This window comes from Rattus norvegicus, chromosome 5 (assembly GCF_036323735.1).
Source record: "Rattus norvegicus strain BN/NHsdMcwi chromosome 5, GRCr8, whole genome shotgun sequence".
Taxonomy (NCBI): Eukaryota; Metazoa; Chordata; class Mammalia; order Rodentia; family Muridae; genus Rattus; species Rattus norvegicus.
In genome coordinates this window covers 158,074,419-158,093,733 of record NC_086023.1, presented here as the reverse complement: position 1 = coordinate 158,093,733, position 19,315 = coordinate 158,074,419, and the positions used below count along the sequence as shown (strand labels likewise).

Below are 19,315 nucleotides of genomic sequence, written 5' to 3'. Positions count from 1 at the left end.
ATCTGAGTACTGCTGCTGAGAGATGAACCAGCTTGGTGTGTGGATGGGTGCCAGACGGGAGCAAGCCCTTTTCTCCTGTCATAGTTTAAACAGTTTTCGATTATGTGTGTGTACCTGCGTCTTTGTATGGGTATGTAACGTGGGTGTGGATGCCCCTGGAGGCCAGAAGATCCCCTGGAGCTGGACCTAAGGCAGCTGGGAGATGTTTGACATGAGTGCTAGGAATCAAACTTGGGTCCTCTGAAAGAATTGCAAGTCCTCCTCCTCCTCCTCCTCCTCCTCCTCCTCCTCCTCCTCCTCCTCCTCCTCCTCCTCCTCCTCTTCTCTTCTTCCTCCTCTTCCTTTTCCTCCCCCCCTCCTCTTCTCCCTTCTCTTCCTCTTCTTCCTTTCCTTCCTCCCTCCTCCCCTTCCTTCTCTTCCCCAATCTTCTTAAATTTTATTGTTACTGGGGCAGGGGCATGCGCCACAGTGTGTGTGTGGAGGTCAGAGGACACCTCTGTATAGTCACTTCTCTACTCACTCGATGTGAGCCTCAGAGTTTAAAATCAGGTTATCAGCCAAGTAGAGCGAGTACTTTCTCTGAGCTATCTTGCTGACCCCATGCTTTTCTTTTCCTTTTTCTCAAAGTTTACCGCCGGTACCTACCTTCTGTTAGCCTTGGAACAGCCAGGCTCCTCCCCACGGCCCGGCTCCCCCCCACAGCCAGCTCCTCCTCACAGCCTGGCTCCTCCCCCATAGCATGGCTCCTCCTCACAGCCAGGGCTCCTCCCCACAGTCAGGTTCCTCCCCATAGCCTGGCTCCTCTCCACAGCCTGGCTCCTCCCCACAGTTGGCTCCTCCTCACAGTCCGGCTCCTCCCCACAGCCTGGCTCCTCCCCCATAGCCTGGCTCCTCCTCACAGCCAGGGCTCCTCCCCACAATCAGGTTCCTCCCCATAGCCCGGCTCCTCCCCACAGCCTGGCTCCTCCCCACAGTTGGCTCCTCCTCACAGTCCGGCTCCTCCCCACAGCCTGGCTCCAACCCACAGCCTTATTCCTCCCCATAGCCTTGCTCCTCCCCACAGCCCGGCTCCTCCCCAAGTCTGGCTCCTCTTCACAGCCCGACTCCTCCCCATAGTCCCACTCCTCTCCCACAGCCTGGCTCCTCCCCACAGCCTTGCTCCTCCCCACAGCCGGCTCCTCCCCACAGCCTGGCTGCTCTGCACAGCATGACTCCTCCCAAAGTCTAGCTCTTCCTCACAGTCCGGATCCTCCCCACAGCCTCTCTTTAGCCCTCTGCTGTCCTCCCTCTTCAGAACATATCCCCATGCTGCCCCACCTCCGCTCAGTACTGGACTTTACCATCACCTCCCCAGGAGGTCACATTACCCTGTAGCTCTAGCCAAGTCGCTTCTGCCCTAGTCACAGCTTAACATGTCCCCTGTCTGTGTGGCCATGTGAGCGTTATTCACTTTCTGAAAATATCTCCTTTAATGGTTGTCCCTGGGGCCACTAGAACATAGGCCCCTATGATTGCACAGCAGGCTCAGGGGCTCATGGCTTCATGGAGGGGTGCCTGCAGGGCGGTGTGATGCAGCTGCAGTCACTTTTTCTGCACAGGAGGTGACGGTCTGGGCTGGGGGAGGCTTAGGGGCCAAGGCCAATCCAAGCGTCCTAGGAGAAAGTGTGAGACCAAGGAGGTGGGGACACACCAAGAGCAGGGTGGAAGTGGAATGAGGGGCTGGTCTCCTGGTCAGCAGAGATAGACCCCACCCAAAGGGTAGTGTTGTACCTGCGATCCAGACTTGCAAGGCCATGGGACATTACAAACTGGTAGCTGTACTATTTGTGGATCTGGGACCCTCCCAGACCTGCCTCAACACAGCCTTAGAGATTTCTACCACAGCCCCGATGCCCAGAGCTCAGCCAGTGTCTCTGGTATAGTTTTAGCACACATGCCTAGCAAATCCCTACCACTGAGCTATACCCCTAGCCTTCTGATGCCTTGTAGAAGCCTGGCCCTGGGTCTTGCACCCATAGAGCTGTTGGGAGGATTCACTGGGCACCCCTCTCTCATACCCTGCTTCCTGACCTCTGGAACATCCTGCATAGACCTCCTCCGCGTTCATGGAGGCCAACACTGAGGCTCACACTATAGCTATCAGTGGACACTTGGGTCTAAGTGTTAGATTAAGCAGAACAAAGCCATTCGGGGCAGGGCTGTTGGGTTCCTGTTGTCCCATTAGTCCCCAGGGCCTAGGTGTATGGTAGAGGTTCAGGCCAGCAGGGGGTAAGCACACCAGCCAACCCAGGTTTAAGTACCCTGCTTGAGAGCACCTGGGCTCTTCTGGAAGCCATGTGTGCACTGGTAGTTCGAAGTCTACTCTGCTCATGCTGACCCCACCCCCGAGGCCAGTCAGCCTGACAGAGGAGAGACCTCTTCAGGCTCCTGGACACCCCACAGCCCCTCAGATCCTCCCTGTGCACCCCGTGCACCCAGATCTCCCCTCCCATCCTTAATTTTCATGTTAGCACCCAAACTTCGTTTGCATGCATTAACTGTTGTAAATCCGTCACAGCTCTCGACACGGCATGAATAATACATCACTGGGCTGTATTAGTTTTCCGTCTCCCATCTTATTTATGACACAAAACGGGTGGGAATTTAAAAAAAAATACCCCGAAATCCAGGCACGCGGCTTCTCTCGGCTAATGCTATGCAAATTGGCACAGAGAGCAAAATGAATCCCCAAGTTCTTATAGCAACTGGGGACCCCTCGGTGGAGCCTGGTGTTTGGGTCACTGGAGCATGCGGGGTCTGGAGTCGCATGGTTCCGTGGAGTCAGTCTGTCTGGTTTTATCTTAATAGATTTTTAAATCAGTGTTTCACTCTTGTTATGTCTTATCAACAAGGAACTGGTGAGCAAAACGTGAGATTTATTTGCTAAAGATAGCAGGAACTTCCCAGGAGATCAAAAGGAGGGTTTCCTAGCAGCAACAAGGATTAGGTTAGACTTGCAGAAGAACTGCTTTGGGGGGGGGTGATTTCTGGGATGTTGCTATTACCTTCTCAAAGAACATGCTAAAGTCAAAATGTCACCCATGAGGAGTGGCCAGTTGAGCTGACTCTGCCCAGTCCTGGCCTCTGGTGCAGGATACAGTTTTGGTGTTGTCTTCTTACCCAAAAGAGCTCAACTCTCTGTCCAGTATTTGCTCCCCCCACCCTCCCAGGAGGGTTTGGGTTGTTAGAAAGATTGTCCTAGTTTTCCAAGTTTAGAGCCATTGGCTCTGGGATTTGGCAGAGAAGTTGTTTCAGGTAGGGATGGGAACGGGAGGTGAAAGGTCTTGGCCAGGAGGGAGGTGACAGAGGAGAGGGGACAGATGGCAGTGAGGAAGAGTCAGATATGACACAGGTAGCTGACCAAGCCTTGAACCCACCTTCCCACCATTGGGTCCTGTCTTCCCCTTCCTGGAGCTCTCCTCCTCCTCCTCCAAGGCCCCCAAGCCTGTGGCAAACAGAGAGAAGAGGCAGGTACCCAAAGGACAGCTGCCCAGCCATCTAGAACCTGACAGGGATGCATAGCCATTGTCCACTGGGTGGCTAGCCTGGCTAGGGGGCTGGGACCACATTGCCTCAGGCCAGGGGTGTGCCACAGCCTTTCTCAGCGAATGGCTCAGAGGGCTGAGTCTCATGTGTAGTGGTGTAGGCCAGTGTCTGCTGCTCTGTCCCTTGGCATCGGGTTCGGCTGAGGCTCTAGCTGTCTGTAAGCCTGCCAGCTGGGCTAAGGGATGCTTCGTGGGGACTTCTGTAAGAGGTGTCCCTCTGGTCTCTAGACCTTGTTGGAATGTGCTTGGACTTTAGGTATTGTGGCTCAGAGCTGGGCTGGCTGGCTCTACCATCTCTGCTGTTGAGTGCCTCAGTTTCCCTCCCTGCAGTCACAGGGATGGTGGTAGAACTCGCTGGGACTCAAGCTGCACCTTGCCTATCGAGCTGCCAGAGCTGACTGAGGGGTCCTCTGTAGTCTGGAGATTTACCCGGAGAGCTCGGACTCCCAGCACAGGGTGCAGTATGGCGTCATCTCCTTGCCTTGTATCTCACTGGTCTTGTGTATGTGCACACCAGGGCTGTCTTTCATGGGATGGCAGGCCACTGTGAAGAGGGACACTGTCCAGCTTCCTCTTGGGTCCTCAGATGGGTGGCAGAGGTCTGGGCATACATGCATAGGGCCCACCCACGTGCCAGCTGTCAGCTTCTGCAAAAGGTAGGCTCCTCAATCCAGGGCGTCTGTCGTATATGTTGCTGGACCTGGGCTGGCCACAGGTCTGGTCTCAGCGGCTGTGGTGGAAGGCTCCCTCTCCCTGGTTCTGTCTTCACCTCTCTTCCACAGCTCTACCATGACCCCTTGGTGACATGGATGCCATGAATGAGTGGGCCAGGATAACATGGAGCCATGGGAGGATCAGAGTCAGACAGAGGGGGAAGGCGGAGTGAGAAGGAAGGGGTCACAGAGGAGGAAAAGATCGAAGGAGGGAGAAGGCACAGCTGTTCCTGCCATGAGCACTGGGCCCAGCAGAGGGGCTGTCACTTAAGGACCTGCCCTCCCATGAGTGAGCAAAACCTTGGTCCCCATCACTCAGTTACAGTGATGGTGCCTCAGGCTGGTCAGAGCCCTATGCTGGCAGGACCTTGTGACATTGTTGTAACAGCCCTAGGCAGTCCTTCTCATTACCACGTTAAAGTTGAAGTAAATGGGACAAAAAGTCACTGGGCTGGCTGACTGCAGCCTGCAGACCTTGACTTTTGGAGGGTGAGCCAACTGGGGTGAGCCCAGCCCTGGTGCCTGGAGCAGCAGGGGGCCAGCTGCCCACCTTGTGGTCTCGGCAGTGCTGGACTGAAGCAGACTCCAGTTCTCTCAGCTTAGTTCTGGTACTTGTTTGTACAGGGCAGGGCTGGGGTAGGGATCGAGGGCAAGGTCCATCAGAATGGTGCATGGTGGCCCCGGTGGTGTCCTCTGGTGTCCATTCTAGGGGAAACAAGAGGACATTAAGTAGGACTTCGGAGGGGTCAGTAGCATCCCTGCCTGGAGGTCCTTTCACAGTCTGCATCTCCACAGGAGTCACATGCACCAATGGGCATTCTTCAGTTGAGTTATGATTGTAGGGCAAACACTGGCACAGCCATGGCGCATGGCACAGATCTTTGTAGTGGCACCTTCTGAACGCCTTGGTCTAGGCTGCCACTGAGGACTGAGGTCACCTTAAACATCTGCACCCAGCTTGAGTACTTAGTAACAAGCAAGACCTAGTGTGGAATTTTGCTTATTTTTTCTGTTCCGGGAAGGGAACCCAGGACCTCACACACGCTGAGCAAATGCTCTGTCACCGAGCCCTAACGGTAGTGCTAGTATAGGACTTATTTCTCAAAAAACATTTTAACCTAAAAAGTTATGAGTATTTTTGCATGCACATACATGTGTATGCCACAGACATCTCTGATTCTTTGGAACTGGAGTTACAGACCGTCGTGAGCTGCCCAACATGGGTGCCAGGAATGAACCTGGATCTTCCGTAAGAGCAGGATACACCCTCAGCCATTGAGTTATCTCTCTGGCTCAGAGTTTTATTAAATTTTATTTATCTTATTAAAATATATTTTTAATCCTTTTTTTAAAGATCAATTTATTTATTTTATGTGTATGAGTGCTCTATCTGCATGGACACCTGCATGCCGGAAGAGGGCATCAGATCCCATTACAGATGGTTGTGAGCCACCAGGTGGTTGCTGGGACTTGAACTCAGGACCTCTGGAAGAGCAGTCCGTGCTCTTAACCACTGAGCCATCTCTCCAGCTCAGTGTTTTTATTCTTTGAATTTATATGTGTTTACAATGTATTTTGATAATATTTATTCCCAACTCTCTCCATAACTCCTCCCAGGCCCACTCCTCTGCTAACTTCATGCCCTCATTTTTTAAAATTATTATTTTATTTTAAGTATACCCACCGATGTGAGGTCATCATGGAACATGACTGACCCACATTCATATGCTTAAAGAACAGGGTAGGGATCTAAAACATTTGGTGGCCACAGGTAGGCAGTTTTGACATTTCCTTCCAAAATAAACAGTGGCTGGTGGCCCCATTTGTCTGCTTGTCTCCAAGGTGCCTCTGAGCCGGGGGTGTCTGCCGTTCAGTAGAGCAGGGTAGTTCCCCTCCCTCTCTGCTAAGCAAGAGGTGCCTTACTGGGGAGAGGGGGAGGTGGCTACATCTTCAGCCTTCATGATAGTTTTTGTTTGTTTTTGTTTTATTTTTTCTGGCTGAGCCCTTGACCTCAACAAGGTCAGGAAAGGCAGGAACATCACACCAGCCAGGGTGTGGGAACTGTGTCTCATCTGAGTGACCAGCCACTCAGGCTTTCCCAGAATGGGAAAGAGTGAATTGGCTACTCCGGTTAGGGGCGGGGCTTCCCAGGGTAGGGGCGGGGCTTCCCAGGGTAGGGGCGTGACTTCCCGCCCTTTCTCAGCAACCCAGTCCTGCCAATGCCACTTCAGGGTTTTCTTCTATTGCCTTGGCTGTGAAGAGCTGATAAGAATGGAGCAGGTTAAGGCAGGTGAGGGACTTTTATGATAGCTTGTACAAGATGCCCTCTCTGCACTGGGCCAGGAAGTCCCAAGTCACAATCCAGTCAGTCAGTCTGTCCACTGGCCAACGAGCCATGACACCTATCATTCCTTGAACTTCTAGAGTTTCGCCTTGACTGATGGTGGAAGACTGGTGCCCACCCTGTGTCTGTCCTCAGGAATTAAAGGGGGCAGTGTTGTTGGGGCATGGGACAGCGTTTGGCGGGCAGTCCATCCCTGGGCCTCTGATCAGGCTTCTCAGGACCCCCAGTTGGTCCATGGTGACTGAAAGAGGCAAGAACCTCTTTAACGCTGACCTTGATCGAATGCCAGGGCTGAGCCTCTGAGAGTGGGCTGAAGAGATGGGAATCCCCCACTCAGTCTGTCTGGGTCCATTTTCTGGACTTGTTGGCTGTCTTTTCTGTGTCAGTAGGGTGTCCAGTGCCCTGCCTGACTCTGGAGAGGCCTGGTCCCCTGTTGGTGCCCAGGGAGTAGAAATAGACACCTAATTACTGTCTACCTTTCCTGGGTAGCTCCTTCACCCAGCCATCCTCTCAGCCCCTCACGTCATCTCTGGCTCTAATGACTTTGAGTGCTGAGCACATCACCCCGGGAATTTATGGCGACGGCGTAGAAGCGTTACCTGGAGGCACATAAATATTACAGGACTGATTGTGTCAGCACTCCTCTGAGGAGATCACTCACCTGGAACCGGCAGCAGGGTGGGTGGCCGTGGCTGGGTGTTCAGAGGCTGTGGAGGTAGACACTGTGGGTGGGGGCAGAACTGGCGGCATGCTGGTCCTACACAGCAGCATGCAGGGGCCCTCAGGGTGTGCCATATGCCCTTCTCCACTGGGTCTTCAGCACCCCTGAGAGTCAGATTCTTCCTGTCCCAGTATACAGAGAAGATACACTAGGATGGACACAGAGGGGCTGAGACCCTGCCCTCCTGGGGCCAGCTCTCTCTATTTAGTAATCTGCTCCCACTTTGTATTTTAAAGATTTGTTTTATTTTTAAGTGTGTGTGTGTGTGTGTGTGTGTGTGTGTGTGTGTGTTTGCGCGTGCATGCAAGTGTCCCAGAGGCCAGAAGAAGCTGTCAGATCTATTGCTGCTAGAGTTAGAGATGGTTGTGAGCTGCTTGGGGTGGGTGCTGGGAACTGACCTCAGGTCTTTGCAAGCAAGAGAGTGAGAGAGAGAGAGAGAGAGAGAGAGAGAGAGAGAGAGAGAGAGAGAGAGAGCGAGCATGCATATATGTAATACTTGTATGTCTCTGTATGCATGCATACATGCAATGCACGTATGTCTCTGTATGTGCATACATATATGTAATGCACATGTCTTTGTGTGTGCATGCATGTCTCCGTGTTTGCATGCATGCATGCATGTGATGTTGTGATGCACGTATGTGTGTGTGTGCACATGCATGCATGCACATGCTCTTTAAACTGCTAAGCTGTCTCCCCAGTGTCCCACTCTGTAGCTCACTATGGCCTTGAACTGCCTCAGTTTACTGAGTACCAAGATTACAGGCACAAGCCTCTTTGCACGGCTCCTTGGAGTTGTTAGAAAGCTCAGCAGACTAGGATCCGGGCCCCTTGTTAAATAGCTTGCTACCCGGCACTGCTTTGATTGGCCCTGGGCCTCTTTGATCTGGGTCCTGGATGCTGTGGACACCCCTACCCCAACAGTCTCCTGATTTCCTTGCTTTCAGAGCTGTAAGAGGCTCTGGGCTGAACCTCTGGTCGAAATCAGGATGGGGCTTTGTGCTCACTGCTGCCTGCTGGGTGTTGTCTCCTCTGCTCTCTTTTCAGGCGTGGGACTTGGGAGAACCCTCAAGTTCCCGCCTATGCAGTCTCTTTCAGTTGTGTGACATCATTTTAGATTTGTGGTGCCCCTTCCACTGCCACCAAACCTGCCAGGGAAAACTTGGTATCTGCTGGTAGGCCTTTTCATCCTTAAGCAGGACCAGCGCCTGTGGTCAGAGGACACTGCCAGGGTCTCTGGCTGGATTCTTTCTTGTGTGATCAGGACTGGCTTCTAGGAAAGTTTGGTTTCCCAACTCAGAAGTTATGTGGCTCCTTGGCACTGAGTGTCCAGTGGGCACTGAGGCCTGGGTGCCACTGCTGTCTTCCCCCACCCTGGGGTGCTAGGCTTGGCTGCCTCTGGGACCCAGGATTCTGGTGTGTTCTGGATCAGCTTGTGTTCCAGAGTCAGTCTCTTGGCATGAGCAGAAGTTTCTGGGGAAGCCCCAGGTGAATCCCCTCCCACCTGTCTTGGCCCTGTGCATTAGCGTGGGCCTGCATGGTCCACTGGACCCAGTATTGACCAGTTCCACCTCTAGGGAAACAAGGCTGGGGTTGCACTGTGGACTTCTTCAATCAGACCTGGCAACCGGGAACCACCCATGGATTTTCTGGAAGAAATAAAACTCAAGCCAAGGGCTGGGTTGGGTTAGCAGAGACGGGCTGCAGACCCTGAGTGATGGGGCTGCTGTGTACTGTGTGGTCCAGACCCAGCTCCATGTCAGTTTAGTTTTCCTCAGAAGCCCCTTCTAGGCACCTCAGGAGTGCTTAGACGGAACCCCCCAGTCTGAGGGAGGAGACAGTTCCTTATCCTCATCCTAGAGTTGCCCCGCTCTGTGGAGACCATGCACCCTGAGGGTCAGACACTTTTGCTCTGCGCGTATGTGTGTGTGTGTGTGTGTGTGTGTGTGTGTGTGTGTGTGCACATGCATGCATGTACATGTATGCATGTGCTCACACACATGCACATGTGTATATGTGTGCGCACATGCATGCTTGTGCGTGTGCTTGTGTGTGCATGTGCTTGTGTGTGCATGCACTTATGTCTATATGTGTGAATGCATGTGCATGTGTGTGTGTGTGTGAGTGCACATGCGTGTGCATTCATGTGCATTTGCTTGTGTGGAAGCCAGAGGACACTTTTGGATGTTATTCCTCAGGTACTATCCTCCTTTTTTTTCCGTTTGAGACAGTGCCTCTCTCTGGTTTTGAAAATGCCGGGTAAGCCGTGAGTTCCAGGTCCCCACCTCTGCAATGGTGGCATTGTCATATGTTGTAGCTTAGGGGAATCCCCACAGAGAACACAAGTACATAGAGGCTGGGGATCAGACCTGGATCCTCTGGCTTGCTAGGCGCTCACCTCAGTGACTGAGCTGCCTGGCCAGCCCGTATCCTGAGGGGTTTTGTTGTACTGTTCGCTTGAGATCAATTAGCCCCATGCCAGTGAGAAGCAAATTGAATGGTGTGGAGTAGTTCTCCTGTGCTCTGACTTTAATCCACACACCTTCCTCATTTACTCCAGAGCTCTTGCTCTCTGGATTTTGAACATCATTTCTTGACTTTCCCTGCCCTCACCACACTGAGAGATGAGGACTCAACTCACTCCTCCATCTCCTTCCCCCCCACCCCCGTAACTTTAAATAATATGCATAGCTGGATGTGGCCTAGGATCCTGGCAGTTGGGTGCCTGAGGTAGGGGAATCATGAGCTAGAGGCCAGCCTGGGCTACATAGTATCAGTCTAGCCAGGGCTATATAGCAAGATCCTGTCTTGGAGAGAAAAACCAGGCATGTAGCATCAGCTTCTGCTAGGAGCCCTGTTTATGTGTTGGAGTTGGGTCTCCACTCGAGAGCCAACCGCTCCCCCTTGCCTCTGTTCCTGTCACGGTGATTGTCTGTAGTCACTTGTCAGGAGGAACATCTACACTGTCACAATCTGTCAGCCCTGGGACCCTGATTGCTGGTCATTGCTGACCTGTGCAGCACACTGGGCTTCTAAGGCCTGCTGCAGACAGCGTCCAGGCGGAGCCTTGCTCAGTTTGTGCTCCTCAAGACCACGGGAACAGTTGACCCTGGAGAATGGGGATGGGGGGCAAGACAGGGCAGCAACTGGCCTGATGCCTCTCCATCCCCTCTGTGTGTAGCAAAGCTTCGAGGCGCACCAGGATGAGGCGGTGAGTGTCACTCACATGGTGAAAGCTGGCAGTGGGGTCTGGATGGCCTTCTCCTCTGGGTCTTCTATCCGCCTCTTCCACACCGAGACTCTGGAGCATCTTCAGGAGATCAACATTGCCACCAGGACCACCTTCCTCCTGCCAGGTGAGGCTGCATGACTCTCTGGGGCCTGGGGTGAGGAGGACCCCCTTCCTCCTGCCAGGCGAGGCTGCATGGCTCCCTAGGGCCTGGGATGAGGAGGACCCCCTTCCTCCTGCCAGGCGAGGCTTACACCTTGCTGGGATGAGAGGACAGACCCTCATGGGTACCACAGGGGCGGGGTAGTGAGCATCCCAGTTCATTAACTACCTGGTCAGCCTTGAGAACTGGTTCGTGTTGGACAGGATGTGGCAGGGCTGGGGTTTATACCCAGGCCCGTCCTATCAAAGCCCCGACTCCCGCTCTGAGCTCCCTGTACACATCTGAGCATACTCGGTTCTCAGGAGGTGGCCTCCACTCTCCTGCGCCAGTGGGCAGGGGACTCAGGCTTTGTACAGTGTCCCTCTGCTCGTGTTGACCAAAGCCTGATTCTGACTCGGAGCTTGCAGGCAGGGAGGAGGCCCCCGACTGCCTTGCTCCATAGAACCTTCCTGAAGAAAGCCATGCCTTTGTACACTTGCTATTTATTGGGGTTGGAGCCACCTTGGGGGGCGAAGAGTTTGGATGGCTGCTCCTACTTCTGGTTATCTATGGGAGTGTGCCTTCCAGTGTCTTCCAGAGCTGTCTGTGACATGAGGGGGTGAGGTGGGAGGGGTTACCGTTGGGGTTCATACCATACCCACCTCACCCCTCTCTCCTGAAATCTCTGTGGAGTTGACTTCCGTGGCTACCCACTCTTTCTGCCCATATGAAGGGGCTGCTTTGGAGACCCAGAGGCTCTCTGTGGTCCATTTTCCCTTCCACTGGTTTCTGGACCACCCATGAAGCTTCAGGCTTCCCCTCCTACCATCTTCATCCCAGCTGCTACCAGTCCCCTTGATCCGGGGCGGCCAAGAACGATGATCATTTTGTCTGGTCGAAGCACCTTAGACTGGGTTAGTTGGCTAGGAAACTCGAAGGGCCCTGGGGACAGGGAAACAGCGATGCCGTCCAGGGTCTGGCAGACAGGCTGTGGCAGGGCTGGGGTGGGTTTGAGCTGAGCTGAGGACCAACCTTCACAGGTTTGCTGGCAGCACCTTGGGGTCTGAGGGCCTCTGTCCTCTCCTGAGATCTGATCTCTGTTTCCAGCTATGACTTGACCAATCAGGGCTTTGCCTAGGATCGAATGCCGTTAACAAGCTGGGTAGCAGCCATGACTGTCGACCGAGAGCTGCCCATCTGTGAGGGCCCCGTGCCGAGCCGTGTGTGTGTGTGTGTGTGTGTGTGTGTGTGTGTGTGTATGTGTCTGTGAACATGTGTCTGTGTATTTGTGTGTGTCTCTGTGTGTGTCTGGCATCTGCCAGAGCCTTGTGCTGAGCTGTGTGTGTGTGTGTACATGTATCTGTGTATTTGTGTGTCTCTGTGAGTGTGTGTTTGTGTGTGTGTCTGGTGTCTGCCAGAGCCCCGTGTTGAGCTGTGTGTGTGTGTGTATGTGTACATGTATCTGTATATTTGTGTGTCTCTGAGTGTGTGTCTGTGGACATGTGTCTGTATTTGTGTGTCTCTGTGAGTGTGTGTGTGTGTGTGTGTGTGTGTGTGTGTGTGTGTGGTGTCTGCCAGAGCCCTGTGCTGAGCTCTGTGTGTGTGTGTGTGAGTGTGTATGTCTGTGGACATGTATCTGTATTTGTGTGTCTCTGTGTGTGTGTGTGTGTGTGTGTGTGTGTGTGTGTGTGTCTTGTCTGCCAGAGCCCCGTGCTGAGGGAAGCCCTGTTGACAGCATCACATGGTGCTCCTGAGCTCCAGATGTTCCCCAAGCTACAGATGCAGACACAGCTCTCCTCAGCAGGGCTCTGTGCCTTGTCATGCAGTGGCTCAGAGTCCTGCTGTATGATAGGGAGATAGGGATACACATGCACACAAATACACACACACACACACACAAACACAAATATACAAACACACAGACACACACACACTCACATACTCACACACACAAACACACACACAGATACATACAGACACATAAATACATACACACACAAACGCACAGACACACACAGATACACAAATACACAAACACACATACAGACACACACACTCACACTCACATACTCACACACACAGATACATACAGACACATGCATACACACACACACACACACAAATACACAGACATACACAGAGACAGACATATAAACACAAACACCCAGACACATACTTGCACAAATACACACACACACACACAGAGAGACATACACATTCACAGAGACACACACAAACACACAGATACACCCAGACACACCCAGACACACACAGAGTTGGTTGAGTACTGGCTTAGTCACTGAGAGGTCTGGTCCCTCCATGTGTTGGGGTGCAGTCCCGACGGATTTTTGAGGGTGAAATCCCATTGCAAGATCAGTATTCCATATAGCCGAGATGGGGCAGCCCCTTTTTCACCATTCCCCTGCATCAGAGCCCTGTGTTACTCTTGGTTCTTTTCTTTCCTGCCTTCTCTTTTCCCTTCTTTCGGTTTTGACTCTTACTTCTTGAAAGGCGGGGGCGGAAGATGGACCAGTTTCATCTATTATACAGCACAATAAAAAATTCTCCGTATCATAGAAATACTTCTGCGTTTATCTTGATAGCTAAATTATTTCAAGATAATGGAACAATGGGAAAAATGCTTAATCTCAGAGGTTTTTGAAATTCTTCGGAGTCTTGTCTAGTCAGGGCAGAGGAAAGTGAAATGCAGCAGCTCTAGCTAGCAAGGCCAGGCTGGGGGTGGAGAAGCACAGCCCCGGAGGGTTCCGTGGCTGACACCCCTGAGGACCCCACACACCGTGTCCCTGGCTTTTAAAGGGCCGGTACCAAGGGTGAGTGTGGCTGCTTCCAAGCCACATGAGCGGAGACCCAGCAGCTGCATGACTGGCCCGCCCTCTGTCCCTCTGCTGGTCGGGTGGTGGGCACATCTTCTCTTGAGACTCAGTTTCTCCGTGGATGCAAAGCTTGAGTCAGAGCTTGACTGGTCCGAAGCTCAGAGTCCCATTCTTGCTGAATTCCGAGCTCTGCCTGGAAACGGTGGTCAACTCTTCCATCCCTGTCCGTCACGCTGGAGTTCTTGTCGCAGGAAGTCTCATTCCTGACGGGGACATCTCCTTGCTGTCCTTACTGTCACCTTTATGCCCCTTCACACTGGCCTATCGCTAGGTCTCTCCTTCAGACCCTCTGCCTGTCTTGAGCTTCTAGGTCGGTGTCTTCTCCAAGGCACCAGCTGTGTGAGCAGACAGGGGGCGCTTTCCTGGGTCTGAGTCCCACACAGACCTAAGTCTCCTCTAGTCCTGGGCTTCCCTGGTTCGCCAAGCTGGGTATCTCACAACACGGAGCTGAGAGAGCCCCTGACCCCCAAGCTGAGCTGGAGTCAGGCACCGTGGCCTGACATCGGAGGGCAGAGGGTAGCTTCCTGTCCACCCCATACTGTGCCCTGGAGGAAGACAAGCTCAATGGGTTTTTTAAACTCTTTACTAGAGATATTTAAAACAGGCTTTTAAGTATTTTTTCCTCCCCCACACCACCAAATGAAATAATTGCATAATTAGTAATAAATTTGTTCCTCCTCTAAGTGTGGATTTTTTGGGGGCGTGTTAAAAAATTTATCACGCTTCCTTCCCCCACCCTTCCTTCCACTCGAGTACCCGACTGGTATTAATGCATTTTTTTAAACCTAACCTCCCTCCTCCTTTTAACTAGACAGGTCATTAATAAAATGTTCTCCGAGAGCCTGAGCTTTTAAAACTTGTATATCTTCAGATAGACGACCATGGTGAGCGGAGCCCTGTGTATTAAGTCTCTATGATCAAATATTTATCCACCATTAGAATTTTTTTCTTCTGGACTGTTTGTGAAGTGTCTCGCTCTTTTCCTTGAGGCGGAAGGAGGCGAGGGGCCCCGGAACAAGGCCTTGTAGATGAAGCCGTTTCTCACCTCTCGTCTCTTTGGCCTCCGGTCTCACTTTCCTTTCACCTGTCAAACTTCTGCTGTGGTTGGGATGAAGGTGCTCTGGGTCCCATCTCCTGCTGGTCCTGGGATCTCAGGAGCTTATGAGGAGGGTGAGGCATGCAGGGTCCAGCATAACACAGCTCCCCATCTTGGCTTTGTTACTTTGGGGTTTGTAACTGAGATGGAGCTGATCTTAGCCCCTTAGAGCCTAGGGCCTTTAAGTAATTATGAATATTACTCTATCTTCAGTGACTGTGTACAGTGGTCAAGCTGTGCTCAACTGAGTGTGTGTGTGTATCCACACGTCTACTCATCTACCCAGCCTTCTCATCTCTCCACCCATCTATGCGTCTGTCTGTCCGTCTGTCCATCATCTATCTATCTATCTATCTATCTATCTATCTATCTATCTATCTATCTATCTATCATCTATCTATCTATCTATCTATCTAATCCGTCCATCTATCTATCTATCTATCTATCTATCTATCTATCTATCTATCTATCTATCTATCTATCTATCTAATCTGTCCATCCATCCATCCATCCATCCATCCATCCATCCATCTATCTATCTATCTATCTATCTATCTATCTATCTATCTATCTATCCATCCATCCATCCATCCATCTATCCATCCATCCATTTCATCCACCTGTCTGTCTATCTATCTATCTATCTATCTATCTATCTATCTATCTATCTATCATCTATCTACTCACCAACCCATCTATCTACTTGCCAATCTGTCTATCCACCTACTCATCCATCCATCCATCCATCCATCCATCCATCCATCCATCCATCCATCCATCCATCCATCCTCCCATCCATCCAGCCATCCACCCACCCACCTACCCACCCACCCAGCCATCCCTCCCTCCCTCCCTCCCTCTCTCCATCATTGATTGATGTACCCATCCCTTCACTCTCTCATCCATCTATTTATCTGCCCATCCATCTACACGCCCACCTATTTGCTGGCAGTGGAACTGTTCACAGGCTCTGCCCTGGTCCCCTCTAGTGCATTCACTGATGCCAGCTTCTATCTGACCCTTGTCCACTGCAGACCATCCACCTGCTTTTCACTGGCCTGTAGCCTGGCTTGCTGTGTGTGGCCTTTGCATGGACACTAACTGGCCCTGTGTGCCAGGCAACTGAGCCCCTACACCCAGGGCCCGTATGGAGCAGGCACGATGTCCTATGGCATTACCCCACTGCGGGTACCCACTCTCTAACCATAGCACCATCTACCCTGTCTTGGGGGAAATCTGGGCTGTATGACTCCCTCATCTGGATGAACTGAACTCATGTCGTCTCTCTCTGCAGGTCAGAAGCACCTGTGTGTCACCAGCCTCCTCATCTGCCAGGGTCTGCTGTGGGTAGGCACTGACCAGGGTGTCATTGTCCTGTTGCCTGTGCCCCGACTGGAGGGCATCCCCAAGATCACAGGTGGGTTTGGGGCTTGGTTCAGGGCTGGGGGCTGGGGAACTGGGTATAGACATCTGTATTTCCCACTGAGTCCAGCCTCTCAGTCCATAGTAGAATGATAGCCCAGGCTTCTCCTACCTAATGAATCATAGTTTCCTGATCTGAGGCTTGGCTGAGACACCTGATTGATGCCAGAGGCTCTGCGGGCCCTGCTACCCTTCTCCATAGTAAGGCTACACAGGTAGAAGTAGATGTTGGCTCTGGGGATGGGACCACATCAGATGTGGTAGCCAGTCCACCATGATCTGTGACCCTAGGCCTAGTAACCCAGAAGCAGGGTCATGGAAAACCCCTGGTGTTTAGACAGTGGAGCTCTGGTCTTTATCTGTGCCCTGAGAGGGAAGATGGGGGTCTCCTGGAGTGGCTAATGAGCACAGAGGTAAGAGAGAGGAGACAGCCCTGGGCCACCGTGCCAGGCCTTTGACCTCTTCCAGGCTCCCAAATTTCTGGGCACCTGTCTTCATGATACATTTACTTACTTGAGCAATGGTTGCATGCAAGGAGGCACCAGGCTGGGGTGGGACACAGGGATGCATGGGGCAAGTCATGTCCAGGACAGCTGTGGTCCAGGCAGAGGTGCTCTGTGGAGAGAGACTAAGGAGTCCCTTGTCCGGATGCCCTGTGTTTGCTGGAGCTTGGCCAGACGGAAGAGCTGTAGAGCCTGACATAAGACTTGGCTTCCGGGGGCTGGAGAGATGGCTCAGTGGTTAAGAGCACTGACTGCTCTTCCAGAGGTCCAGCGTTCAAATCCCAGCAACCACATGGTGGCTCACAACCATCTGTAATGGGATCCAATGCCCTCTTCTGGTGTGTCTGAAGACAGTGTACCCACATACATGAAATAAATACATCTTTAAAAAAAAAAAAAAGAAGACTTGGCTTCGTGGGTGGAGCTAAAAGGAAGTTATCTGTGAGGCCATTTCACCTTGAAGATGGAGAATGTCTCCATCACTTTGTAAAGTCATGCCGTGGAGCATGGCATAGACAGATCCCACGTCCTCTGGGAAGGTGCTAACATAGATGGCGGAAGAAAAGGTCCAACCCCAGAAGTTCTCCAGAAGTACTTGGGTATCTCTCTTAACGCCCTGGGCTCTTGGGCCTTCTCCTCTGCTCTGTTTCTCACAGGGAAAGGCATGGTGTCTCTCAATGGTCACTGTGGACCTGTGGCCTTCCTGGCTGTGGCCATGAGCATCTTGGCCCCTGACATCCTGCGGAGTGACCAGGAAGAGGCCGAGGGACCGCAGGCCGAGGAGGACAAGCCAGACGGGCAGGCTCATGAAACCGTGCCTGCGCCTGACAGCCACACAGCTCGAGAGTTGACCCGCAAGAAAGGCATCCTGCTCCAATACCGCCTGCGCTCCACGGCCCACCTCCCTGGACCCCTGCTGTCTGTGCGGGAGCCAGCACCTGCTGATGGCTCGGCTCTGGAACACAGTGAGGAGGACGGGTCCATCTACGAGATGGCCGATGACCCTGACGTCTGGGTCCGGAGCCGGCCCTGTGCCCGTGATGCCCACCGCAAGGAGATCTGCTCTGTGGCCATCATCTCTGGTGGACAAGGCTACCGTCACTTTGGCAGTGCTCCAGGTGGCCTGAGTGGCCGGCCGGCCCCCTGCAGTGAGACAGACAGCACACTTCTTATCTGGCAGGTGCCCTTGGCTCTATAGCTATCCACGCTGCCCATCCGGAGGTTACAGGGCAGCTGGACCACTGCGGACACGCTGGGACCCTTTTGGCCCACCTGGATTTCCCTCAGGGACCTGCCCAGGCCACAGGGCAGGGCAGGCCGGATTCTCCACCGAGGCCTTGGAAAAGCAGAGGAGAGAAACCTCTGAAAACAAAAATTTAGAATGTTTTGGGGAAGGGGTTTTTAGAGTCTTGGGGAACGGAAGGACGCACACAGAGAATATGACCTTTTTTGTTTTGTTCTGTTTCTGAAGCAAAAAAACATAAAACCTCACCACTGCCTGCTGAACCTAGAACTGTTTGTTGGGGTTGAGTGAGGCTCTGAGGTGGCCGGGCCCCTTCAGGAGGAGTGTATGTGTGAATGGCTGAGTGTGTGACTATATATATATATATATCTATATATATATAAATACGTATATACGATGTATATTATATGTATATAAATATGATCTGTACATAATGGGTCTCTGGGAGATGCTGGAATAAAAGGCAAGAGATATGTGGGCCCTGTGGGGTTTATGGGATGTCATGGGAATGGGACACACATAGGGGATGTTGGGGATCAAGGCCCGCCCTGCTCCAACATGATCGAAGCCAGGGCTAGGTTGGAGGCCACTCAAGAACACATTCCCGGGGCTGGGGATTTAGCTCAGTGGTAGAGCGCTTACCTAGGAAGCGCAAGGCCCTGGGTTCGGTCCCCAGCTCCGAAAAAAAAAAAAAAAAAAAAAAAAAAAAAAGAACACATTCCCTATGGCTTTGTCCAAGGTAATTATCAGTAGTTACTCCCAGCTACTTAATTTGCATATTACTGATTCAGTCCATGGTCTGTTAGCCGCATTTCAGGTGTGGCTGGAAGAGCCCCGCGGGGTGGATGAGTATTGGACAGGTTGGGGAGCATACACGGCCGTTGTTTCCATCATGGAGGAAGGTTTGCTTCTGGAGGAGGGGCTCTTGGGTGCTCTCTGAGGCGTCTTAGGGAAAGGCTGGTCACCTCGCTCTGGGGAGGTCCTAGCATTTGATGGCTGAAGCAGTGAGAAGAGCTTAGCCCATGACCTCCTCAGCAGCTGGGGCCCAAGGTCTTGGGCAGGGAGGGGCCGCTCCTGAGTCTGGAGACATTGATGAATACCAGGTGTGCCCATGGCAGGCTGTCAGAAAGGGACACAGATGGGGCTTCTTACCTCTCCTGGCTGGACCCATCTTGAGAGTCCATCACCCGGGAGGAAAAAAATCACATTGAAAGCCACTGCCAGCAAGGGCAGCATCCCCTCCACCTCCACCCCATCTTCCTCTCGTTGTCTGTGTGTGTGTCTACCCGCCGTCCGTGGATTTTACCTCCATGCTGGGGATGGCAGAACCAGGTACAGAGAGATGTAAGGCAGAGATATGCGGATGTGGGAGGCAAACTCTCCACTGGGCTTGCTCACAACGGGCACTAAGAACTGTCCTCCGA

At 52.5% G+C, this 19,315-nt stretch overlaps 1 protein-coding gene across 8 annotated transcripts in view; it reads left to right on the top strand.

Moving 5' to 3' along the window:
- The window catches only part of Arhgef10l (Rho guanine nucleotide exchange factor 10 like), a 142,989-nt gene extending 124,625 nt beyond the window's left edge, over window positions 1-18,364 (top strand). For 7 of the 8 annotated variants that reach the window (XM_063288423.1, XM_039111324.2, XM_039111322.2 and 4 more), the window contains 3 exons: window positions 10,544-10,718; window positions 16,018-16,140; window positions 17,305-18,364. In XM_063288423.1, coding sequence (XP_063144493.1) covers window positions 10,544-10,718; window positions 16,018-16,140; window positions 17,305-17,846 — 840 coding nt within the window. In that variant the 3' untranslated portion in view covers window positions 17,847-18,364. Of the gene's footprint in view, window positions 1-10,543; window positions 10,719-16,017; window positions 16,141-17,304 lie in introns of those variants that run through there. The other variant, XM_063288425.1, reaches the window with a different exon arrangement.
- The last annotated feature ends 951 nt before the right edge of the window (window positions 18,365-19,315 follow it).